The following is a 25,578-nucleotide window of genomic DNA, read 5'->3' as shown; positions in this document are numbered from 1 at the left end:
TAAAGGCATTTTCAGACCTGCAAGTTCTCAAGAGAATTTTTCCTGCTGCTCAACCTCTGTTAGGAAGCTAAACGGCCAAGGTGGTGAAAGAGAAGAGAGAAGACCCAGAGTCAAAAGAACAGGAGGCCAAACACACGAGAGAGATGAAGGAGAAAGGTGCAGGGTCGGGGTGCAGCTGTGGGGCAGGTGAGCAAGGTTTCCAGGGGAAAGAAAGAAAGTGTGGACAGGTTTGACAGCCAAAGATGATGTACTTTCAGTAAGTACAGAAAGCTAAGCAGAGGACTGACAGGGTATAGCAAGGGTCTAGGAACAAAAATTACGCAGGGAAAAAAAAGGAGGATATTACCCCGCTTGAATTATAAGCAAACTGTACTCCCATGGTTTAATAATGATATAAGATGGAGCATTTGATTAAGCAAAAAGATTAAAAGATGGGGTAAATAATTCTGGAGGAGCCAGGTGCCCCGGGCTCACGCCTGCAATCCTAGCTACTCAGGAGACAGAGATCAGGAGGACTGTGGTTTGAAGCCAGCCCGGACAAATTGTTTGTGAGACCCCCATCTCCAAAATAACCAGAGCAAATTGGACTGGAGGTATGCATCAAGCAGTAGAGTACCTGTTTTGCAAGTGCAAAACCCTGAGTTCAAACCCTAGGCCCTCCAAAAAATAGAGGAGCAGTGCTGTCACACAGGGTACACGTCCATATTACACAAAACCCTCTGACACACGTGCAAACATGCCATCAGTGACACGCAGATTCATGCACAGACACGGAGGCCCCCTTCGGCCCTCCGGAGTGTCAGCACAGAGACCGTTCCTGCCTGTGCCACAAACTGGAACCCTCTGAGGGGAGGAGGTTCTGCCTGTAGCTGCACCCGCATTGCTTCCTCTACTCACCTGTTATGAGGCACCCTGTACTGAGTCTGAGCAGCCTGTGCCTCTGTAGCCATCAGCCTTTTGGAGCCCCATGGTCTATAGATGGGGCAAAAATAGGGTGGGGAAGGGCCTGAACTGGCAGCAGGGATGTAACTAATAATGCCACCTTTGGCTGTTCTTCCCTGTTTCTGTCAAGAAAGAGCCAAATGTCAGGAGCTCTGTGACCATGCTGTGCGTCCTGGGGGAAGTTACTTCACCTCTCTGGGCCCTGACAGAGTAGGCAGCCCTTGAAGCTCTGAGATGCTACAATTTTAGACCCAGTCTGGGTTCTGCTTCCATCCCCTCCCCTCCCCTGAGATCACTCTTTCCATGACAGAGGGCATGATCACTGGCCTAATGGACTCCACTTTGTCCCTTTCTGGGTCTTTAACTTTTTTGAGTCTTTAACTTTCTCCTCCTGAGTCTCTCCTGCAGTCTCCTTGAATTCCTAGAACTGCAGGACGGACTGCTAAACATCTTTATGACAAGAGGCTGAAATTATCCTCCAAGCAACAGCAAGCCTCACAGGACAGACCACCTATCAAATGAAAGCAGTCACCTATGATGATGAGGCTGTACCCGGGAGTGGGAGGAAGTGTCTCATGGGGACCAGATTGACTGTCAACCCCCCCACCAAGTGACCATAGTGACAACAACTTCTCTAGAACCTCTTAGAACCAGAACCAAGATAATGATTACCTGCTGTCAGCTTGCATACTTCAAACCCTTCCTTTGTCCCTCTGCTAGAAAGCTCAAAGGCAGTCGATAGATAATGTCTAAAGCTGACTCATCTACAGTAACAGTATGGTAAATCTTTGGAAAAATGGAACTGGATGCTAGGAGGAGAGCCAGAGGTGCCCTGCTGAAGATCAGCCCCTTGAAGATGGACTTACAGTCATGGAACCCCTTTATCGGTTCTCCACACAACCATGTTGAATAAATCTTTGCCTTTCACCACTGCTTCTTTAATTGGTGTACTGTGACAGTGGCACAGCCTGATCCATTGGACCCCAGTTTAGGGCTTTTCTGGTAATATCCACTCCAATCTCCAGGGTCAATCCCAAAGGATGCACCATGGCCATTCTGACAAGAGTACACAGGGCACCTGGAGAGATGCGCGTGCGCACACACACGTTCATCCAGCACTCACCACCACCCTGGTCCTATTGTCTGGCAGTGTATCAATGGCCAAGGAGCCCCCACCCAGGTCCAGGCTCAGCTGGGTCCTGTCTGGCTCTGATACTTGTCCAGGGCTGTCTTGGGTTGTCCGATTCCAGCCCTGTGTGGTCCCCTTGGCAGCCCGTCCAGAGCCTTGGCCTTCATCGTGACCTGGGAGAGGAGACAGAAAACAGTGCCAGCAGTGCAGAGTGAAGATCCGAGAGGCAGACCAGAACCAGCCCATTCATTCTGCAGAGGCCTCAACACCACGCCATCATTGACTTTGGGGACACCTGACTACCAAGACAACCAAGACAGCATGTGCCCGATTCCACAGCAAGCAACTTGCACACAGGGTGCTTTAACCCTCTTACGAACCCTCAACAATGCATGCGCTCTGTTCTGTAGACAGGAATCGGACTCAGAGGTTAAAGGTCACACGGTGGGTTAGACATGGAGCTAAGCTTCACACCCAGGTTGATCTGCCTGGAAGCGGATGGATATTTTTAACCTCAGCTTACCATGGAGTCACCCAGGAAACTTTGTGGATTCCTGATGTCCAGGCCCCACCCCAGAGGTCCAATGTGATTGGTCTATGGTGTGGCCTGCCATGAGTTTCCTAAAAGATCCCAGGGGAGCTGGACAGGGAGGTGCACACTTGGAGTCCCCAGCACTGAGGAGGCTGAGGCAGGAGGATCTCACGTTAAAGAAAAACCTGAGCTACATGGCAAATCTTTCTCAAAAAAAAAAAAAAAAATCCCTGGGGAATCTCAGCAGCCCTGATCTTGAACTCTGCAGCAATGTTGAAAACCACTGCTCTGGAAACCGGTTCCTTATTTCTCTACAAGAAATGCACGTGACCCTGGGGCCCAGGGGATACTGAAGACAGGGTAGAGACTTTTCAGTTCAGGGCTTCACAATCTTGGAAATATTGATGTTTTGGATTGGATAATTTTTTTTTCCTTCAATTTAAAAAAAACTGTGACAAATACACAGAAGACTTACCATCTTAATTATTGTTTTTTGTTTTGTTTGTCTTTGAGATGGTCTTGCATAGGCCAGGCTGGCCTCAGACTCAAGACCGTCCTGCCTCAGCCTCCAGAGTGCTGGGATTCCAGGTGTGCAACACCACACCCAGCCCCCATCTTAATTATCTTTAAATGTACAGTTCAGTGTTATTAAATACATTCAAAGTGCTATACAACCATCACTACCACCCATCTCCATCTCTTTCCTCCTGTAAAACTGAAACTCTGTACTCTTTAAACAATGGCTCCCTATTCCCCCAGCCTCAGCCCTTGGAAACCACCTTTCTACTTTCTTCGTTTTGTTTTTCTTTCCTTCTTTTTCTGCAGTCTGGGGGTTGAACTCAAAGCCTCACACATGTTAAGCAAGTGTCCTGTCACTGAGCTACATCCCCAAGTCCATCCTTCCACTATGAGTTTGACTAAGTATCTCACAAAAGTGGAATCGCACAGCATTTCTCTTTCATGATAGGCCTAGTTCACTTAATATAATGTCTTCAAAGTTCATATTGTAGAACTTACCTGGATTTTTTCTTTTTGAAGGCTGAGTAATATTCCATTGTGTATATATACCACATTTTCTTTTTCTTTTTCTTTTTTTGGCAGCACTGGGGTTAAACTCAGAGCCTCACATTTGCTAGGCAGGTGCTGCACAGTCCTTTTTTTGTGATGGGTTTTTTTGAGATAGGATCTTGCAAATTATTTGCCCAGGGCTGGCTTTGAATTGCAATCCTCCTGATCTCTGCCTCCTGAGTAGCTAAGATTACAGGCGTGAGCCACAGAAGTGGGGCAGAGATGGTTTTCTTATCCATCTGTCAATGACACTGGGTTGCTTGCACATTTTAGCTATTGTGACTAATGCTATATATATATATATATATATATCTCCAGAAGTAAAATAGCTGGATCATAAAGTCATTCTATTTTGTAAATTTTAAGGAATCACTACCCTGTTTTCCACATAAAATGGCTGAGTCACTTTATACTCCCAACAGTGTCCAAGGTTCCCTATCTCTCCACATCTGCACCAAGACCTCTTATTTCCTAAGGTGTGTGAGGTGGTTCTTTAGTTCTTCTCTGTAGCTTTGATTTGCATTTTAGTCGTATCACTACCTTCAAGCCTTGACCTTGGACAACTCACTTTCCCATGAAACAGAAGCTTAGGGACCAGCTGGGACAGCAAACTTGCATCTCAAATGCCATGTCCAATTGAGCAGTGACAGCCAGGAGTACTCCTGTTGAGAAGAACTTAGAGATTTCACTGTGTTTAGCAGGAAAAACTGTCATGATCAATTAGCAATGTCTGCCACAAGCACGATTGGAGAGTGGCTCACGCAGGAAGCTGTTCTGAGACTCTACGTTTTCTCCACTTCCCTCAAGTTATTAAATAATTTTTTTTCTTTTTGGCAGTACTGGAATTTGGACTCCGGCCTGGCACTTAACTAGGCAAGCCTTGAGCCACACCCCCAGCCTTTTTTATCTTTAGCTATTTTTTGGCTAGGGTCTCATCCTCCTACAACTGCCTCTCTTATAACTGGCATCACAGAAATACACCATCACGCCCACTTGTTGGTTGAGGTGGGGTCTCACTATTTTCCTGGGCTGGACTTGAACTCTGATCCTTCCAATCTCTGCCTCCCAAGTAATTGGAATTACAGGCATGAGCCACAGTGCCAGCCCCTAAACCAATTCTAAATGACACACACACACACACACACACACACACACACACACACACACACACCCCTTTCCATTTCAGAGAGATTTGGCCCCCAAAGTTGTGCCTCCTGATTGCCATTCCAATTGTTACATCTATTCTGGAGGTACAAAGGAAACAACCACCAGAGAGGAATCTGTTCTTCCCTACCTGTGACCTTCATTGATTTTAGTCTCATCCTAGGTCAAATGCCCTTCCTCACCTCTGACTGTGCCTACCCTGCTCTCCGGAGCTCCTGGATGTGGCTCCAGCTCTCCCAGACCACCCACTGGTGTGACCTTGTGCCCATCTCCCTTTGAGACTTGGGTTGCCCCAGGTCTGGCTCTGCCCTCTTCAAAGACTGCCTGGCAAACAGTAAGCGCTCAGTCACTGCCTAATTGAGGATACCATGATGGGGGTAATTCTTGAGAGGCAGCAAGGACAGAAGTTAAGACAAGGCTTGGCCAGGACCAGGCCTGGGGTTTTGCCAGGACAGTGCTGTGGGGCTCTGATTTGTCATTAGACATTTTATCCAATTAAGTCATTCTTGGCTGCTGGTGCCTGCTGGACCTTTGCCAGGGCTCCTCTCACTTCTCTGCCCCTAATCACAACCAGATGCTCCTGGAGAAGGTGGGAAGAGGGGCAGTCCCCAAGCACTTCCCCAGGATGCCCACTGGCTGGCTGTCCACAGATGGCCCATAGCCCAGGGCTAGGAGGCAGCCTGCCTCCTGCCCAGACCCACACCAGGACTGTCTTGTCCCCCTCAGGGGCAGCTTGAAGCTGCCTGAGAGACAAACCATTTATTCTGGGCTAGACCTGGGTCCTCCTGAAAGCAGCCCCGGGGTGTGGGCAAGACCAGAACTGGAAAGGAGCTATGCAGAACAAGTGGACGGACTGAGCCACTCAACAGCGCTGATGAGGACCTGTGGGCAGCACCAGCCTAGAAGTGACAGCAGAGGGAGGAACAGGATGGTGGAGGGCCGAGACCTGGGACAGAGAGACAACAACCCTGGGTGGGTTTACCTCTCCACCCAGGCCTGCCACCATAAGCTGGGGCCCATGGACTGTCAGTTTACCTCTGGATGCTTCAGTCTCCCACTCAGTGAGATGAGGGTGACAACCATATGTGTGGCACAGGCTGCAATGGGCTTCAGGGGAAACATCAACCAAGTTTTGCACATAGAGGGCTCAGGTCAGAGTTGAGGACATGGAGTCCATGCAGGACCATGAGGGTCAACGGGGACTGTGAGGAGCCAGGCCTCCCCTAGCCTGGCCTCCCGGCCACCTTTCCTCCTGCCATTTGGCTGGGACAGGACATCGCCCCTCAGCTCATGGCAGGAGCCAACATGGTTGGCTGCTCACAAGTGTGAGCAGGGCCATGTGTCTAATGTCAGGAAGCTTCCAGAACACAAGTTATTCATTCATTTATTCAGTCACACATGGTCACAGGAGTGCAGTCTTAAGAGCAGCAGGAGTGTGCAGCAACAGTGGTTACAATCTGGCTAACTCTTAGCGGCTGATACTCTGTACCAGCACCATTCTGAGGGCTTTAAACACATGAACTCATTTCACCCCTGCTAGTGAACGTGCTAGTTTTAGATTCATTTTACAAACAAGGAAACCAAGGCAGAAAGGTGGTAAGGAACCTCCCAAGATCATGCAACTAGTCTTGTGGCAGGATTCGAACTCAGGTGACCTGGCTCCAGAGTTGGCTTAGAATTATCAACAGTGCAAGAGGGCTCAGTTGTACAGCATTTACCTGTCAAGGGGGAGGCGCTCAGTCCCAATCCCAGCACCACAAAAAGACAAAAAAAAAAAAAAGCCGTAAGAAAGTGACTCAGCAACTCCTGGGCTGTTTCTCAAGATGCAGGTGCAGCCCCAGGGCAGGACTGACTTTGGGCTGGGTTCCAGGAAGGTCCTGTCATGGGTGCCATTGGGCCTGAACATGAGAACTGGAGACCGAGTGCCCTGGCACACAGTGGGTGATCAGGGTCAAGGTGCACCAGACCCCGACCTGGCTCTGCCCTGCTACAGGGCTAGGGGTAAATTCGGCTGACTTTGGAGCCAGGTTATGCTACCCAGAGCCTGGGCCAAGCCACCCTCATCCCAGCCATCATCCAAGCTTGCTCTTCCAGCCCCATGGCCACCACACAAGACTTCTGATCTGGTAATTTACTCATAATTCACCCTTCATGTCCTAGAGCTAGTCTCTCACACTCTAGCTAGAACAAGAGGTCTAGAAGACCAGCTTGATTCCCTCATGCTTCCTGCTCATCACATCCTCCAGCTGATCTGAGGCCTCTAGTGACCAGATTCCTGCTTGCTCTCCCACCTCCCACCTCCCTCCTGCCCCTCCAGGATCCAGCCCTGTTCTCTCCAAGCATGGGCTTGGTAGCCAAGTTCACTGTGCTCCTGAATAATTCTTCCTCCAGATGAGCTCTCGCTTGTCCTTCAAGTCTCACAAGATGTCACTGAGTCTCCTGACACCTTTTCCCCTTGCCCAGATGCCAGACGTGCCATCCCAGCTGGGATGTATCAACATCTTCACACTCAGCCCCTGGGTGTGTCTAGCCTCTGGGTGCCTGGCAGAGCAGGGGTGGGGTGGGGTGGGGGGCATGGTGGATGAGAGAGGTAGGTAGGCAGGGATGGGGAAGACCAGATCTCCAAATGCCCTGAGGGGCAGGAGACACAGGATCCCTAACCCTCTCCCCGTGGGGCACAGGCCCTCGGAAGGCCTGCGCCATGTCTCAGCAGTGAGAGAGCACAGGTTTGAGCTCAGACAAGCTCAAAGTCAAATCCCAAATCTACCACATACCAACTTGACACTGCACAAGTGATCAAGTCTCCCTAAGCCTCAGTCTTACATCTGTGAGATGGGGACTAGAGAACCTCCCCTTGGTAGGTTGTTTTGCCATATTTATTTGAAGCTCTCCTGTCCTGCCCACTTTCTGAGGAGCCTGGCAAAGAGTGCTGAATCGAAGCTGAAGTCCTGCCTCCCTGTTACCAAGCCCTCACACCTTCTCCCCTCCCACCAGCAGGCAGGGACCTGTTGAGGACTCACCTGGAGAGAAAAAGGGAGGCACAGGAAGGGGGAAGGTACCAGGTAGCAGAAGGAAAGGGGAGGGAGGTGGCAGGAGGGGAGCTGCTGATGCCACTGTAAGAGGTTTGAATTTTCGTCTGGGTTTGTTGGGAAGTCCCTGCTGTGCAAGAAGGAGGCTGGAATCAGTTGTGGCTGGAAGAGCTTCTAGAGTTAGTCTGGTTCAGCCCCCCTGCCACACACACACACTTTAGAGAAGGGGGAAACCAAGGTTTAGAAAGAGGAAGAAGTCATGATGGTACCTGGATCATTGCTGTACTTGGCCTTGTGCAGTATATTCAGGCCCAGAGGCCACCTCCAGTTGTCTGGAACTTCCTTCCGTATGTCTGTTGTGGGTGCCTCTGTTTCCTCTGGGACCAGACCCCCAAGGCCATCTTCCTGTCTGTCCGTGTGCCTTCCTGTCCCTTAGCCTCTGTCACCTGACTCTCCCTTCAGATCACTGATCCTTCTTTTTCCCATTCTAAGGATGAATGAAGGCTCAAGATTCAAACAAGTCCACTGGTCCTGAAGGAGGGGCCTGGCTGCTCCCCAGCCCCCACCAGCCTAAGGAGCCAGAGCTGGGGGCTGGGCGCACTCCCTCAGCCTCAGGTCTCACTTGGCTGCAACTTTGTTGGTCACAGGGACTCTATCATCGAGACAGCTAGCTTTGCTTAGAGACTCTCTCCCAGCCTGTCCCACTCCTACACTGTCCTCTCCAGAAGACATCCACTGCCTCCACATAGACTCTTCTTCAGATCCAGCCTAGCCTGGGAAAATAGCACTGGACTAGGAGTCTACAACTACCTCTGGCTTCCTACAACTTCCTCAGGTCTAACCTCAATCTTGCCTGCTGCAAAGAAAGTCCTTGTCTCCTGGCTGATCTCACTCAGTGCTGAGAAGACAGGGTGTCCTCTGGTTAGAGAGATGAGTTACCCTGACTGTTTCCTCCTGGCCTCCTCCTGTCTACAACCCCTCCCAGACTCTGATGAGGCAGCGCTCAGTCAGGCCTAGGTCTGGACCCCTCCTGTAGCCTAAGTCCCCTTCCCCACCCCTTTCCAGAGGTTCAGCCCCCTAGTCAACCCAGTCACTCCTGAGTTCAGAAGATCAAACCAAACCGGGGCTGCAAAGGACCTCAGAAATTAACCTGTCCAATCCCTTTCTGTTTACAATGATTAACAAAAAAAAAAAAGAAGAAAAAATTATCAGTTACCCAACTGGGTGCTGGTGGCTCATGCCTGTAATCCTAGCTACTTGGGAGGCTGAGATGGGGAGGATCATAGTTTGAAGCCAGCCTTCGTAAATAGGTCGAAAGACCCCCATCTCCAAAATAACCAGACTAAAATGGACTGGTGGTCCAATTCATGCAGTAGAGTGCCTGCTTTGCACGTGTGACAAATGCAAAGCCCTGAGTGAGTCCCACCAAAAAAAAAAAAAAGAGAACAAAGCTTCATAATCCCACGACCAATTAAGAGTCAAAGATTTTTGCCGACAGCCTCTCTTAGTAAGTGCAAAAGTAGGCCCAGAGAGGGAAAGTAACTTGCCCAAGTGAGATGGTAGGACAAGAAGCCAAATCTTTGGTCAGGCTCTGTGTGGGCTCTCGGAACACTAGCGATTCTGAACCCAAGGCCTCTGGACACATGGATTCTCTTGTCCTCTACCCGGATCTGCATCTGCACTTCTTCCCGCACATACTTTCTTAGCAAGGACCCAGGCTTTCCTTGCAACATGCTGGGACCATGAAAGCCAAGAAGACTGTTACCAACCTTGATGCTGAGACAGCAGCCAAACTACAGCATCCCCTGAACCCCTGCCCTCACCCCTCCAAGGGGCACCTAGGCCAGTGAGACATAGATGTCTGTCTTCCCAATTCTTTCTTTCAACCCCAGAGAAAGTTTGGGTGCAGAAGGAGAAAGGAGGAGAGCATAAATTATATGTTGAAAAATGGCTCTCTTTGATAACATGAGGGATTCAAGGTGGATCTTAGAAAGGATGTCCAGGTGGGAGAGATGATTTAGGAGAACTGATTTAGGGCAAGAGGACTGTGCAGGGTCCTCCCCACAACCCCCAGCCAAGGTAGTTGAAGTCCAAAGGCCACCAGAGCAGAATCGAGCAAGAGTAACAAGCGAACCCTTGATGCTGGCGGATGGGAAACAGCAAGTTGCTTCTGGATCCCCTGCCTCTCTGCTGGCACCACATGGATAGGGAAACAAGTTACAGACTATGCCCTTACTGGGAGACAGAGGCCACGCTCAGTCTGGGTCAGTGACAGGAGTGGGCAGAGAAGAGGAAAGGAAGGCAGAGCAGGAGAGGGTGGACAGGAGCTCCCCGAAATCCCCTTTCATCATCAGAATTTAGCCTTGCCTGGAGCGACCAGAGGTCCCCACGACTCTCCCACAGCCCCCTTTGAGGCCAGAGCCCACAGCCTGACAGAGACCCCTCTACCTGGGTCCTTCCAGGAGGAAGGAGGCGTGGGAGCGTCGCTGTCCAATGCTTTGAGAAAGTGGGGTCCCAGTCCACCTGCCTTCAGCCCTTTGCCCTGGCCTCCCGCTCGGGGACTCAGCAGCCTGTCCGCCCCTGCCCGCGCCCACCCCGTCCGCCCACTCCGGCGGGTCCTACCTGCTCTGGGCTGGGGGTTCAGCGCGCGGGCCGCCCCCCTGAGCATCAGCACCAGGAGCCACAGCTCGCCCCTCATGGTGGGCGCCGGACCCTCTCCCGGGCCGCTTGCTGCGGGCCGATCGCGCGGGAGGGGGCCGGGATCGGGATGCACGGTCCAGGCGGTCGCAGAGCGCGGGGACCGGAGAGCGGGAGCCGGCCACCAGCAAGCAGAGCCGCGGCGCTGCGGCCTGGGGAGCGGGCGCGGGCGCGGGCGCGAGGGGAGAGGAGCGAGGCGGGGCGGGGCGCGGCGCTCGAAGCCTCCCGCCTCCCCAGGGCTCCGCGCCGCGCCGAGGCGGGGACGAGGGGCCGGGCGGGGGACCCTCGGCCTGGGGACCTCTAGAGAGCGGTCGCCGCCCGCGCCAGGGAACGCGGGGACAAGGCCCGGGGGGGGGGGGGAGGGACCAGGAAGCGCCCGTCACCGCCCCCTCTTCCAGGATAAGCGACTTTCTGAGCGGTCCCTCCGAGTTCGGTGCGGTTCTGCTGTTTTACGCACACACAACCACGCACGCACCTGGGATCTCCCCTCGCTACCGAGACCCCCAGCTCTGAGCCCCAAGGAAGCGGGATTCCTCTCCCCTCGCATGGATCCTTCCCTCATTGCTGCTCTTGCACCCCGTTTCCAAAACCCGCCCACCGCCCCCCACCCAGCAGACCTGGGGGTGCCGGGACCTGTTTCTCCCCCACTCTAAAGTAGTAAGGGTCCCCTTTCCCCAAGGCACCGTCTTCTTTGGGGACCTCTTAGGTCAGACCCAGTCAACCAACCCAGCCCCCGAGCACGGAAGCGACCCACCCCCCTGCCACCACCAGGCTCTGGGGATGCAGCATCTTTTTTTTTTTTTTTCTTCCAGGACAGAATAAAAATACCCGCAATTTGATTCGAGAGATTTAATAGACGACGGGGAATCAGGTCAGGACTCGAAGGTGCCTCTGACCTAGTTCGTGGCAAGGCAAGGAACTGGGGCCGGAGGGCGAGAGAGGGGCGAGCGGGTCCCCGCTCCACCCACCCCGGCTTCCACGCGGCTGTGGTCTGGAAACTGGAAGACTGCAGAGGAAGAGTGTGGACGCTGAGCTCCCTAGGGGGGAAGTCGCCAGAAGGAGGGGACAGAAGGGGTGCAGTGTGGGCTGGAGGAGGCGGGCACTGAGGTCAAAAGGAAGATCTGAGGAAGGAAACAAGAACTAAAGTTTTCCTAATCCCGATTTCTCCCTCTGAGGACCCGGGATCCCAGGAGGTCGTCCTCCTCTAGCCCTAAATCCTCTATCGCCTTACTAAGGGTCAAGCTAAGGCCTGTCAGTAAATTCTTCTTGATGTCTAACTTAAATCCCTGCTTGACCGACTCACAGGATCAAATAGGCTCGGTTTCCAGCTGCGGCTTCCTACTGCCCTCTAGCGGACGGGTGATGAGCCGCAGCGCTGGTGTTTGACGAGCCCTACACACCCCGCCCCCCACCTCGCGCGCCCCATGCTTCTACGCCTGCGTAAATGCCATGAGCCCCCTCCAACACGGTCCCCTAAGGATCCACACCTGGCCACTACCTTCCAGCAGGTAGAGAGGTGAGAGGTCCCAAGATGGACTTCCAGCTCCGGTCGCGGTGTCTTTGTATATGCCCAGATTTGGGTGCCTGAGTTTCGTTTTATAAGGTCTCTTATTAGGGCTCAGACAGAAACAGCGACTTGGACGTAATAGAAGCAAAAAAAGTGTACTTTTAAAAACTCTGTAGAGTTTGAGCGTACATCAGAGTCACCTGGGGCGTTTATTAAAACACACATTTCCAGGCTCCACACTCAGGTTTCTAATTCATAGGGTCTGTACTGAGACCCAGGTGCTGCTGCTGGGACCAGACCACATTTTAACTCATCGCTCTGGAACTCCCCAGTTCCTTACGTCCCTTGCCGGTCCTCGACTGCCCGAGAGCGAGATGATGAAGGAAATACTTACAAAAACAAACAAACAAACAAACAAACAATGCTTTAAAGAAAGCTATGGCTGAAGATAGTGTTTTAAACAGAAAAACCAGCCAGGGGGCACCCGGATTTGAACCGGGGACCTCTTGATCTGCAGTCAAATGCTCTACCACTGAGCTATACCCCCTCTGCCGGGCGTCTTGAGCCAGTCGCCTCTTGGTACTAGTCATGCGCAGGCGCAGTGGCGCACTACCAAAAATGAGTGGGGAATAGGTCGAAGTTTTCAATAGACTAGATTTTCAGGTCACTCGCTTGGAAGCAGGAGTTTCCTGAAACTCTAAAGATTCCTATTGATGACGTAAGAAAAATGTAATCAGAGGAGGAGGAGGAAATCTTTTTAGGTCCCTCACTTTGGGGACACTCCTGTGAACCGAGGTTCCACTCTCTTGACCTGCAGGAATCCCACAGTGTCTCGGCGTCTCCCTCTCCCTTGCACACATCACGAGGCTTTCCCAGCCCAAACCTGGCCCCTAGAAACTCAGCCCCTTCTCTGAGGGCGAGCCGTCAGGTTCACCCACACCTGGGGTGCGCCCGGCCGCACTCTGTCATTACTCCAGCCTGTCTGGTGCGTCCTCCAGGGGTCAGCCAGGAGCCTCGGCTCACGCACGCTGCACTGCGCCCTTGGAGACACACACAGGTTAAGCGACTGCAGACCGGGAATCCATCCTCACCCACCTGCAAAAGAGTGAGTGTGCAGGAGGCTCACTCCCCTCCGATATGCCAGGCACGGTGGAAGCGGGAACTGGGGAAAACTAACAAAATAGTAAGAAAGCCCACGGCGAAGAGGGGGCACCCGGATTTGAACCGGGGACCTCTTGATCTGCAGTCAAATGCTCTACCACTGAGCTATACCCCCTACACATTGATAGGGTTTCATGCAAATGGAGTTCTGCAAAATGAAGGTGTGGCCCCATTTGATTTCTCCTGTGTTTTGGATCTAAGGGTTATTTCAAGAATCACCCAAAGACAAAAAACATAAAATACATAGTGAGAACAACTAAAATTCTAGACTTCTTCCTTCATAGTCTCGTCTCAGGAAAACTACATAATTAAGGGATTCTGGGCCCTCTATTTTCCTAGGCTCTCTGCCTGATGTCCACTGCCTGGTTTGGGCAGGGGAGAGACCTACTGTCCCCAGGACCATTCCAGGTCTTCCAGGAATATGGAAGGCAGCATGGGTCCCCATCCTGTCTCGTGCCCTATCTAGATAGGACTCTTGGGCTTTTGTGCACACCCCAGGGCAGGTGCCTCCTCCCCTTCTCCATAGGTCAGTATTCCTTAAGCCCAGGCACAGACAAGAGGTCCCAGACCTAGCTCTTAATGTACCAGTATCCTCCAGCCTGGAGAACCTTAGCTGTCCCCTAGCCAGATGGACTCTTAGGGCGGACTCCCACCCCCATTTCCAAGGTGGATTTTTCTGAGTGTTCTGCACAAAGACTAGAAGTCAGTTTGAGGAACTGGCAGAAGTAAGAAGTGAACGGTTTTTAATGGTATTTATTATACTACCTTTATTATTTTTTAAGCCTAATGCAAAGTAAAAAAAAAAAATGACACAATGATAAACTAAGCAGGCCCCGTAGGAATCTGGAACATTTAGGAGGAGTGTGATTCACACTGAAGGACCTTAGGATTGAAGGGGAGAGCAGCACACGGTGGTTTAAAGCCCAAAGACTGTGGTCAGCGGGAAGGCAAAGAGGGAGTGGAATCCTGCGATGCCAAGGACTCTCCCTGTCTGGGATGTCCTGTCCTCTCTCTCTTTCCTCCCAGCTTTGGGCCCACCTTCTTTCATCCCAGCAACCCCCTTTATCCTTTGCCCCTGAGGGTATAGGATAGAAATGACTGAGAGCCCACAAAGCTGGGGACAGTGGAGTTTTCTAGGAAAAGAAGAACAATTTCAGGGCCCTCTTAATCTGCCACTCCCTACCTGCTTCCCAAGGAGAGGGGCAGGGCCAAGAGGGAGCAGTCTCCACTTTCTGATCCCCCAACACACACAGCAGCTTCCCTGGTCTCTACAGAACACCTGCAGCCATGAAGTGCCAGTGGGGGGTGGGTGGCTTCCTCTGCTGCCCTGTCTGCATCAATTCATGGTCTATGGTCCAGCTCCTCAGTGACAATTGGGAGGAGAGTGGCAATTTCACCGTCCATAGGTGTCCTTTTCCCACCAATGAATCACAGAAAGTAGCACAATAGTCACAGGTTTCCCATGCTGACCATGCAGAACTCCCAGAGTTTCTGGTTGGCCTCAGGCTGGGATATCAGTTGGCAGTAGCCCGAGATTGCATCCACTGGAGCCCAGCAGGCAGCCTGGAAGGAGGGAGGAATGAGCAAGGATCAGCACTTCCCGTTAGATGATGGTTTTCAAGCCCAAGCCTCTGCCTGGAGCAGACTGAGAGGGTAGCCAAGGTGACATCCAATTATTTAATTAGCAAAGGGAAAAGCGACTGGAGTTCCTGCAATTCCTCCAGTCTCACCACACTAGGGGCTAGGATGCAGCCATGCCCTCTGAGTTTTACTACCTAGCAGAGGAGATGGACATTAAACAAGGGCTCCAAAGAACAAGTCTATAGCAACTTGCTGCCATAAAGAGGAAGGAAATGTACCGAGGCCTCTAGGAGTCAAGGAGGACTCCTTGGAGGAAGCAGTCTGGAGATCCACTTTCCTGGGCCCCTTAGCGGTGTCTCTAGCATGTCCCCTCCCACCTGCTCTATTACTGGCAACAGCAGCAGAGTGACTTCAAAGGCTTGGGAAGAGACTCCACAGCAAGTTCCCCATGAGATAGCAACTCCAGAGCAAGGATGGGGTCTTAGTCATCTCTGTGTCACCCCCAGCCTCGCCTGGCACAGAGCATGGCACATGGGTGGTACTTAGGAAACTCTGGTTGAATGGAACTGATTGATTATGGGTTGGGAAACACGAGGATCTTCCTGGGGGTGGGAGGCAGGAAATCTGCCAGAAATCTGTTGTCCTCAGGATTGACTTGTCTAAAATCTCCTCTTAACGTGGCGCACACTTGTAATCCTAGCACTTGGGAGGCTGAGGCAGGAGTTTGAGGCCAGCCTGGGCTACACAGGGAGATCCTGTAAATAAAAAAAAAAATTTTAAAGTTTTTGGGTTCCCAGCCTGCTAGTATTCCACTGGAGAAGGAAGAAGGGAGCCTCCCAGGCCTGCTGCAAGGCACTTTCAGGGTGGCCCAGTAACCTCAGCCCTGCAGGTATGATACCCTGCATGTATTATACTAACTCTCTCCAAGTTTCTGCAGAGAATAAATGGCACCATTTCTTCTTCAAATTGCTCTTGAACACCTACTTGTGCCAAGTACCGTTCTGGGTGTTGGAGAAATAACTACCTTCTCAGCAGCAGCCTCTCCTGCTGCCTTATCTCAAATGCAACATTCCTGGCTGGGGGTGTTGCTCTGTGGTAAAGCCTGTGCTTAGCATTCACCATGTCTTGGGTTCATCCCCAGAATCCTCCCCGCTCCCCCCGCAAAAAAATTGCAACATTTCTTCCACCTGCTCTCCATCTCCTTTCCTGGCTTTTTTTCCCCTTCCCATGTAACACTTTTTAATTTACTATGTGTTTTTCTTATTTATTTTTCATCTCCCTCACTAGAAAGTAAGCTTCAAGAGGGAGGAGTTTTTTTGTTTTTTTTTTTTAAAGCAGGGTCTTGATATGTAGTCCAAACTGGCCTTGAATTTTTTTTTTTTCTTTTTGTAGTACTGGGGCTTGAACTCAGGGCCTATACCTGGAGCCACTCCACCAGCTCTTTTTTTCTGTGATTGGGTTTTTTTGAGATAGGGTCTCTCTATTTGCCCAGGCTGGCTTCAAACCTGATCTCTGTTTCCCAAATACCTAGGATTACAGGTGTGAGCCACCAGCACCTGGCTTGGCCTTGAACTTTTGATCCTCCTGCCTCTACCTCCCAAGTGCTAGGATTACAGGTGTGAACCACCACACCTGGCAAAGGGCAGAGATTTTTGTCTGATTTGTTTACTACTGTTTCTCCAATGCCCGGAGCAGTACCTGGCACACAGTAGGTGTTCAAGAAAGATTTGATGAAAAATGGTGCTGTTTATTCTCTGCAGAAATTTAGGGGATGAGAAGAATAGTTTAATTCCTCTCCTCTTTACAGATCAGGAAACTCAAGGTCAGAAGAGTCAGTGGTTTTTGCCTTGAAAGCTTGTCTTTTCCATGGCTGTCTTCTCTTCATTAGGTTCCTGACTCAAAGCCACCTCCCAGGAGAGGCCAGCCCTGACCACCAGAGCTAAATCAGACCCATCGCTGCCCCTAGATCACTGTTACCCAATTTCGCTTTTTTCATAGTATTTCTCAGTCCCTGAAATTATTGTGTTCCCGTGGAGAGTTACCTCTTGCCATTAGAAGCCCCTGGAGAGCAGGGACTCTGTCTTGACCACAAATCATCCACAGCATCTCAGCTGTGCACAGGTGCTCATCTGGCTCAGCCCAGAGCCAACTGGGAGCCAGATTCTGACAGAAGGAAGACATGGTCAGTCATCCCTCGGGTGGGACAGGGGTCAGTCACTCACCCTTCTCCCGTGAGAGCACAGCAGCCTTGGATGTGCCATGGGTGGTCTTTAATGGCGCTAAGAGTGAGGAATTGGGAGATCTCCGCCGTGGTCATAGAGTCCTTCACATCCTGCTTGTTGGCAAAGATCAGAACTGAAGCATCTCGAAGTGCCTGTGGACAGAAAAGCCCGGCCCCAGTCAGTCAGCCAGGCCCAACCTCCTGTCCCCCTGCCCCACAAGTCCTCCTCACCTCCCTGTCCAGCTGTCTCAGCAAGAGACAGACACTGAACCCTCTCCCAACTGCAGGGGGCTTACCTCATGGGCCAGCATCTTATACAATTCCTCTCGAGTAGTCAGAAGCCGATCCCGGTCTGTGCTGTCAATCACAAGGATGAGGAACTGGCCAGCAGAGAGGAGTCATGCATAAGTGGAAGGTTTTCTCTTTGGTGAATGTGTTTCCTGCTGGCGGTGTTGTCTCTGCCCTGCCTGCATGTCAGCCCCACAGAAAAAGAACCATGCAGCCTTCAGGTCCCATCGGTCCCATTTTGACAGTCATTTCTTTTCTGTCCAAACAAGGGAAGGACATACACACCTGACTGCAAACCAGAGTCTATGCTAACTAGATCCTGGGTGTTCCTCACTCCACTTAGACCTCACCACCTAAAATGAGGTGGATCCTGACTATTCTTACCCTTTTACAGACAAAAAGAACTTGCTCACTGAGGTTAGGTATTTTGCCTTTGACCATACAACTTGTGCTGGAATTCAAACTGCTCTGTCTCACTCCAGGAATTAAACTACAGCATTCGACTCCTGCTGGAGTAAGAAAGTGAGGCCCACGGAGACAAAGATTTCTGCCATCCAAACCAATGAATAGAAAGCTACCAAAAGCAGACAAAGGCACCAGAAAGGATTAAAAAATCAAGATAGGGACTTGCTAAATTGCTCAGATTGGCCTTGAACTCAAGATCCTCCTGCTTCAGCTTCCCCAGTAGCTGGGATTACAGTTGTGCATCATCACACCCAACCTAGGTTTCAAAACTCTTAACAGACATTGCACTGTGTGAAATATTTGACACAAGTAGCAGCAATTGTTCTATTATTATTTAATTTTTACCACAAGTCAAGGAGAACATTCTTAGGAGATCACTTCACAGTTGAGACTAGCTAACATCACACATCTGCCTCAGAGATCCCCCAGAGCCCTGGCACCCTCCTCACCTCTGTGTTGGAGTAGTACGTGCTCCAGGTAGATCGAAGAGCTTCCTGCCCCCCTATGTCCCACACGAGGAAGTGGGTCTTCCGAACAACAACCTCTTCTACGTTGCTACCAATGGTGGGACACGTATGAACCACCTCATTGGTCAGGCTGGGAAGGAGAAGGTTCCAAGATCTCAGCCTTGCCCACTTCTGGCTCTGACCCCCATCCCTCTACTCCCAAGGTGGCCCTGTTCAACCCAGAACAACTTAATCCAGGTTAACCAAGCACCTGTTGGGGGTCAAGGTCCTGTAGTTGGCATGAGAAAAATGAAGTTCGGAATGAGACCAAGTAAGTGTTGCCCAGGCTTGGACTCCATTTGAGCAATCTCAAATTTTCATACACAGTTGAATCACCCGGGAGTCTTGTAAATACAGATTCTGATCTAGTAGGTCTGGGCTAGGGCCAGAGGGTTTGTGTATGTGTGTGTTGTGGGAGGGTGTTATGGGGTTTGAACTCAGGGTCTCCCTCTTGGTGCTGTACAATTGAGCCACATCTCCAGACTTTCTTTTCCCCCTCTTTCAGGGTTTTGCATTTCTTTCTTTTTTATTTTATTTTCTTTTTTTGTTGTGGTAGTAGATTTTGAACTCAGGACCTCTTGCTTACTGGGTAGGCTCTCTACCACTTGAGCCACTCTGCCTGCCCAAGGTTTTGCATTTCTATCAAGCTCCCAGATGATGTCCTTGTTTCTGGTTATGTGGACCAGACTTAGTGAGGGCCATCAGAGAGATGACCGGTTTCAAGTGACAGAAACCACAGTTTTTATATGTGAAAGGTAACCAAGAAATTATGGTTGAGGTGAGGAAGAAAATCATTTCGTACTCTGTACGTTTGAATTTTTCTAATTTTAAAAACTATTTTCATATTTATTTTTTCAGGGATAAACTTGTTCTAAGCCAACAAAGTTCTTTGGACACTGCAAATCGGAAGAGATGCCACGGTGGGGCGGGGGCGGTGTCCAGTGACTTTTTGCAGAGCTGGGAGCACAGCCGAAGGCGCGGGTTTGAAGTTGGAGGCGAAAGGAGCACGGGTGAGAAAGCAGGGATCTGCCGCCAGGTGGAGCTTAGAAGCCAGGGAGGCAGGAAAGGAGGCCGGTTTCTATGCCCCAGCAGGACTCTAAGAGGGTTTTAGCAGGGGTCTGGGGCGGATGGAGGGAGGCAATGGGAACTAGAGTCACACGCAAGATTAGGACGCCAGGCCGACGGCCACTATACCAGGAAGGTCTCACAGCGGTCCCTCATCATTCCGGGGCTACAGGGGAACCGAGAACCCAGAGAAGAGCTCCGGAGATTGGTCCAAATTCCTGTTAGTATGGCTAGAGGCCAGCTCTGCTTTTCCTTCCAGAGTCACTTACAACTGGTAGAGAATGGTGGTCTTTCCTGCATTGTCCAGTCCCACGATGATGACTTTGTGCTCTAGAGGCATCCGGAAGAAGAATAGGGTCAGATCCGATAGCCAATGCCCCACAACAGCTCTCCCAGGAAGGAGGTAAGTATTCCGGGTAGGCTAGGGGACCTCTGCCCACCGTACCACTTCTACTTCTCACCTAGCCGGGACACCAGCGCCACTCCTGGACAGTGGAAAAGAGATGCCCCACCTCCCTCCACATTTCTGGAAAAGTGGTTAAAATGTTTGGGGCGCTCTGGGCTGGCCAAGGGGCTTGGGGAAGGAGACGAGCAGTAAGTCACAATGCAGGAAGCAAATAGCGACTCCCCCGCCACCCGCCAGGTCTCAGCCGCCCGCGCCGTTTAGCCGAGAGGAAGGAGGTTCGCCCAGCCAAGCCCAGGCACGCACTGAGCGCGGGCACCCGAGGAGTGGGCTGGGAGAAGAGTTGAGGAGACCGTGGAGCAGGCGAGGAGAGCCCATGCATGACTCTAGGAGTCTAAGGTTCCCCAGCACGTCTGCCCCGACGACCCCAAATTCTGGAGACAACAGAGTCAAAGCGTTCGCTTCGGTGCCCTGTGCGCCCCTTACCCTGCTTCCCAAAGATGTCCATCAGTTTGGCGATCAGCTGTCCCATGGCGCGTCCGGAGCTGAGTAGCTGCAGGACTCCCCCGCTCGTCAGCCTGACTCTCACCCAAGTGCTCGGAGCCCCACCCCCGGAGGAGGGCCGGTCAGCTTAGCCTATGAGACTGGGGAAACCCCACGCGTCAAGGACCGGACCAGGGAATTCCCAGAGATGATGGCTCCTTGCGAACGCTAGGGACGTCATCGTGACGACGAGCTATGGGACCAGGACCCTGGAGGTGCAAGGAAAATGTGATCCCTGACTCCACATCCTCCCCTTGAGCTGAGAAAACTCTTAAAGAGTTCTCTGAGTATTCTGCTCTCCCGCTGCAAATCAAAGAAGACAGCACCGTGCACCAAAGCAGATGCCAGCTCTCCCTCCTAGGAGAGCCACTGCTAGGGGCAAACCCTCAACTGAAGCGAAAGCCAGGCGACCCCAGGAACCTACCAGCTGTAGAATAGACAGGGCCCTCTGATGTTCTCTGAGCTGGGAGAACATTCCAGCCTTCTGCAGTTCTCTAGTTGTTTCATAGGTGGGGTTCTTGTGAGTTCTCTTAGAAAGGGCAGGGTCTCCTCTCCACTTGCAGGTCCTCCCCAGGCATCTCTAAAGAGATATCAAGGTCCCTTCTACAAACTCTGACAGACCAATTGTTCAGGTAGTTGGTCCCAAGGGTAAGTGCAATCTCTCTCTCTCTGTCTCTCTGTCTCTCTCTCTCTCTCTCTCTCTCTCTCTCTGTCTCTCTCTCTCTCCCCCCTCAAGTGTGAACTAGGGCTTCGGGCTTGTACTCTACCACTTGAGCCACACTCCCTGCCCTAAGGGTGAATTTGTGAAGACAAGGATGGAGCAAGAATAGAGATCTCCCAGCCAAAGACTCTACAAAGGGGTCCCAGATACTAAAACCCTATTGGGGAGTTTGATGTGGTGGTACAGATCTGTAATCCCAGCACTAGTGAAACTGAGACAGGAGGATCCTAAATTTGATGCCAGCCCAGGCTGCATAGCAAGATCCTGTACAAAACAAACAAACAACAACAACAACAAAACACCAGCAGAGGAAGAACATTCTTTTTGTTTGTTGGTCTTTTGTTTTTGTGTTGGGGAAGGGGGTCTCTCTACGTAGCCCAGGCTGGCCTCAGACTCCAGGATTCCAGCAATCCTCAGGCAGACAGAGCAGAGGAGAACACAACCTGTTGCATTTTACCCCCAACCTGAAGCATCCTGAGGTAGAGGAATTAGAGGTAGGTTTCGGGGTCACAGGTACCACAAAACTTCAAATCCAAATATATGAGTTCTAGCACTGTGCTCTATGGCTGTATAATTGCAGGCCTTCAGAAATAGTGGTGGCTCACTCCTCGAACCTAGCTACTTGGGAGGCTGAGATCTGAAAGGTCACAAGATCAATCTGGGCAAATAGTTTGTAAGACTCCATCTCCAAAATAACCAGAGCAAAATGGACTGGAGGTGTGGCTCAAGCAATAGAGTGCTTGCTTTGTGAACGAGAACCCAAAGAGAACCAGAAGATCCAGAGGAGAGAGAAAAGGGAAAAGATTCTTGTTTGTGAATTTCCTTCTTTGCACAAACTCAGAAAACCCCAGAAAACAAAAAGAGAAGTGGGAAAGGCAAGTCACCCTCAGGCTGAGAAAAATGGAGCCCCAGCCTCCCTCTCTTCACCCTAAGAAAACTCTGGAGTTCTCTGGGTGTTCTGCTCCCTGCCCCCATTGCAAATCAAGGGAGACTCCAAGAAAGAGACTCTGGTCTTTACATCCCACCATACTGCCACTGTCTTCATACAGCCCCATGACACCTCCCTCTTGCCTTGCACTAAGGTAGAATCCTGGAACTGGCCTTTCTGCCTCCGCCTCCACCTTGCCCAGGGCATCCTCTGCCTGGCCCTATGAGAGTTCCTAAATCACAGCTCAGAGTCTGTTACTCCCCAACTCATAAGCTTTCAATGACTCTCCATTGCCCACTGGATCACAGAAGAATCCTAACCTGACATACAACAGCCTCCATGAACAGTCCCACCTGCCCTTGCAGGTTTATCTCCCCGCAAAGTCCTGGTCTACTGGTCCTTGCCCACACTGTCTCAGCTCTTCCCAGATGTGCCTTTTCTTCTCCATTTCCTCCACTCAGATGCCTTTCACCTTCTCAGAAAGGACAGTGCCTGGCCGTCTGCTGCCTTGCCATAAAAGCCACCTACTCCCCAAGTCCTGGATTGGTTCTCCAGTCACATAGGGCCTCTCTCTACACAGGGACTGTAGACTGGCCAGGCTGCTTCCCTCAATTACCTGTGAGTCCTAGTGGGGTTCATATTGTGTTCACCAGTGCATGCCCCTTCCCACCTGTCTGGCATTCAGTTAGCAATGTATTGGGTTGGCTTAGAAAGGGTTAAGCTACACCCTGAGAAATGATACTTGTGGTATTAAAAAAGGAATGTGGATACAAGTTTAAGAGGATTGAGAAAAGCTAGGAAGAGCAGAGAGAATCAGCTCAATAAATACAGAATTTCCTAACACTTAGCTTGGTGCCAGAGTTGGAAAGATGCAGAATTGACCATGTGGGCTGATTCCATTTCAGCCCTAGGAGGGAGTTGGGGCTGGGGCTTGTAGGGACTAAGGAGTGCTGAGGGAAACAGCAGCATTTTGAATACTACTACCATCTGTTTCCTGGGGGGAGAAAGGAACCTTATAGTGCATCCTGCTCCCCTCCCCTCACTGCAGAATTGTAAGTAACATTCTGCAAGCTGGGAGCATGATCAATAGACAAAAAGACCTGCCTCTAAGCCAGATGTACCCATCTATAATCCCAGTCTTTAGGAGGCTAGGACGGAGAATCAAAAGTTCAAGGCCAGCCTGGACTATAATGAGATCCTCTCTCAAAAACAAAACAAGCCAGACACCAGTGACTCACGCCTGCAATCCTAGCTACTCAGAAGACAGAGATCAAGAGGCTTGTGGTTCGAAGCCAGCCCGGGCAAATAGTTCTCAAGACTCTATCTCGCAAAAACCCTTCACAAAAATAGGGCTGGTGGAGTGACTCAAATTGTAGGCCCTGAGTTTAAACCCGAGTACTGTAAAAAGGAGTCCAGAACCTGGCTCTTCAGGGGAAATCATTCATTTATCCATTCATTTGGCAAATATAAGTCAGAAAACACACCTGGCTCAGGTGTTTTGGTCTAGAAAGGGAGACAAATACACACAAAGACAGCACGTGGGAAGACCTGATTTAGGAGGCAAGGCACACTTCTCCAAGGAGGCGATCATTGGAGCTTAAGCAAGACTTCTTTCTAGCACATTGGATTAGGACACCCCTTGGACCAGGTGATCTCTACTCAACTTACTTTATTTGAGGACACTGAAAATCTTAAGTCATACCTAGGACCTGTGGCCTGCCCCACTTCAGCTCACTCTGGGGAAGAATCACCATGAAGAGGGAGCTGCTCATCAGAGAAGCAGGTGAAGGAGGGTCGGAACGTCCCCTGTGCCTTGGTTCCTGAGTCCTAGAGGTGATCATGGTAGCAGGGCCGGTTGACATCATGACTGTTGAAATCCTCACGTTGACAACCACCAGCTTGCTGACTGAGCAGCCAGAGTAGATTGAGAGCTGTGGTTACCAAGAAACAAGAATCTCTAGTAGCTCTACACCAGCTAGAAAAGCTCTCGCCTACAAATTCTGGGCAAATGTAGTTGCAGGCAGAGGCACACGGGGAGGAGGCAGAAACATGGACACCTGCTTCCTCCTCCCCAACCCTCTATCCCCAAACTTGTGCATCATGAGGTAGAGGAATTAGCAGTGAGCTTTGGGGAGAGAGGTCACAGGTACCACAAAACTTCAAATCCAAATATCTGAGTTTGAATGCTATGCTTTATGGCTGGGTAATTACAGGCCTTCAAAATAACAAGAACTCTGCAGAGTTCTAGATAAGGCACACAGCCATTTTCCCTTTTCCTCTTGAATGTCTCACCTTGCCCAAAGCTAGACTCATTACTTCTGCCTCTAATCTGATTTTTTTTTTCACTTCCTTCTTTCACATATGGGAAGATCACCAGCATTCACCCCAGATGCCTCCCTTTCTTTCACTGACCACCTCCACTCGCTTTCCAAGAGTTCTGGATTCTGATGCCTCTGGAAGTCATTGCCTTCCTTCCCATTCAACTGCCTTGGCCTAAGGCCAGCCCTCCTTTCCCGCCTGGAGTATTGCAGCTGCTCCAGAAGTGGTCTCCAATCTATACTCCAAACTGCAAACCAAACGGTTTTGCTATTGCTTCAATTTCTCCATACTGACTTTAGAATAAAACCCAAACTCCTCAGCATGATTTAGCATGACTCACTTCCTCAGAAAGCCTTCCCTGACCTCCCCAAGTTGACAGCAGCCCCCTTTCAGTTGTCATGGTACCCAGTGCTCCTCAAAGCAGAGAGCCGAGTGTACGGTTTGGGGCTCCCACTTTGACTTGACCTAACATTTTTGCCTAGTAAATGTTCAAAGAGTGAACACAGGTGAGAATGATTGGTTTCACAGAAAGGCCGTGGGAAGAGCACTATGGTGAGAAGCAGAGACAGAATTCTCGGAGTCTTTGCCATCAACTCGTGGGGGAGCTCAGGTCAGTCACCTCACCACTGTGCCTGCCCAGTTCTCCGTCCTGTGACCTGCTGACTGCTCATCTGGAGGCCCTGAATGATCTGCCTCATTCTACACACATACACAAACACCCACTTTGCACTGGAGCATTCAGGCGGAGAAACCAGGAGCTCCAGTCCTCCAGGCCCCCATCTCAGAAACAAGAACTAGGAGGATAAGAAAGCTTGCAGGTGCTAAGTGAAGCAGGATATAGATAACAGCAAAAACAGCTGTCAGAGTCCACATCCTGCCAGGTGGCAATGACAGAGGGACCAGCCACCTACTGACTTTCTTCTCTCATCGCTCAGGTGGAACTGGTTGAGTCCCCTTTTCAATCCCCTCCACCCCACCCAAGTAGATCACCACCCCAGCCCAAGCTGATTCACAGGCTAGGCATCAGTGGAGCAGGGAGATCAGTTCCTCCCTCCATGAGATGCTGGGGCCCAGGGAGGCCAGGGCAGAAAAACAAGCACATGCCTTTAAGAAGTGCATCAGTAAATCCCACCCACTGAATGACACCCAGTTCCAATTTTCTCTGGCTTTGCTGTGGGGAGGTCTGGGCTTGAGCTAAATGGGGAGCTGAGACTAGCCACACAGCTCCTGTCATGCCTGTAGGTAATACATCAGATCCCGCAAAACAAAGCACTCTCTCTCTCCTTTTGAGTCAACACCCTGGCAATAG

At 51.0% G+C, this 25,578-nt stretch overlaps 2 protein-coding genes and 2 non-coding genes across 6 annotated transcripts in view; all 4 read right to left on the bottom strand.

The window, feature by feature from the left end:
- Positions 1 to 10,727, bottom strand: part of Plxdc1 (plexin domain containing 1) — a 62,139-nt gene extending 51,412 nt beyond the window's left edge. For both annotated transcript variants that reach the window (XR_012438605.1, XM_020172249.2), the window contains exons 1-2: positions 10,487 to 10,727; positions 2,066 to 2,244 (exon numbers count right to left, since the gene is read on the bottom strand). Coding sequence is in view for 1 of the 2 variants with exons in the window: in XM_020172249.2 (XP_020027838.2) it covers positions 2,066 to 2,244; positions 10,487 to 10,562 (255 nt within the window). In the remaining variant the exon portion in view is untranslated. The remainder of the gene's footprint in view (positions 1 to 2,065; positions 2,245 to 10,486) is intronic.
- Positions 10,728 to 12,543: 1,816 nt separating this feature from the next.
- Trnac-gca (transfer RNA cysteine (anticodon GCA)) lies at positions 12,544 to 12,615 on the bottom strand. Its single transcript has one exon. It is a non-coding gene; the product is annotated as a tRNA-Cys (tRNA).
- Positions 12,616 to 13,272: 657 nt separating this feature from the next.
- On the bottom strand, positions 13,273 to 13,344 carry Trnac-gca (transfer RNA cysteine (anticodon GCA)). Its single transcript has one exon. It is a non-coding gene; the product is annotated as a tRNA-Cys (tRNA).
- A 652-nt stretch (positions 13,345 to 13,996) lies between these two features.
- Positions 13,997 to 25,561, bottom strand: Arl5c (ARF like GTPase 5C). Of its 2 annotated transcripts, XM_074045900.1 has the most exons (7): positions 20,726 to 25,561; positions 20,245 to 20,402; positions 19,625 to 19,685; positions 18,234 to 18,381; positions 17,328 to 17,411; positions 17,033 to 17,184; positions 13,997 to 14,792 (listed from the first exon to the last, which is right to left on the bottom strand). In XM_074045900.1, the coding sequence occupies exons 2-7, from the start codon at positions 20,288 to 20,290 to the stop codon at positions 14,744 to 14,746; spliced, it is 540 nt and encodes a 179-aa protein (XP_073902001.1). In that variant the 5' UTR covers positions 20,291 to 20,402; positions 20,726 to 25,561; the 3' UTR covers positions 13,997 to 14,743. The 2 variants fall into 2 exon arrangements, with proteins under 2 accessions (XP_073902001.1, XP_073902000.1); XM_074045899.1 differs by having other exon boundaries at positions 20,245 to 25,561.
- Between the last annotated feature and the right edge of the window lie 17 nt (positions 25,562 to 25,578).

This window comes from Castor canadensis, chromosome 11 (assembly GCF_047511655.1).
Source record: "Castor canadensis chromosome 11, mCasCan1.hap1v2, whole genome shotgun sequence".
In the NCBI taxonomy this organism is placed as follows: Eukaryota; Metazoa; Chordata; class Mammalia; order Rodentia; family Castoridae; genus Castor; species Castor canadensis.
The sequence above is the reverse complement of the archived record's forward strand: the minus strand, read 5'-3'. Positions and strand labels throughout refer to the sequence as shown.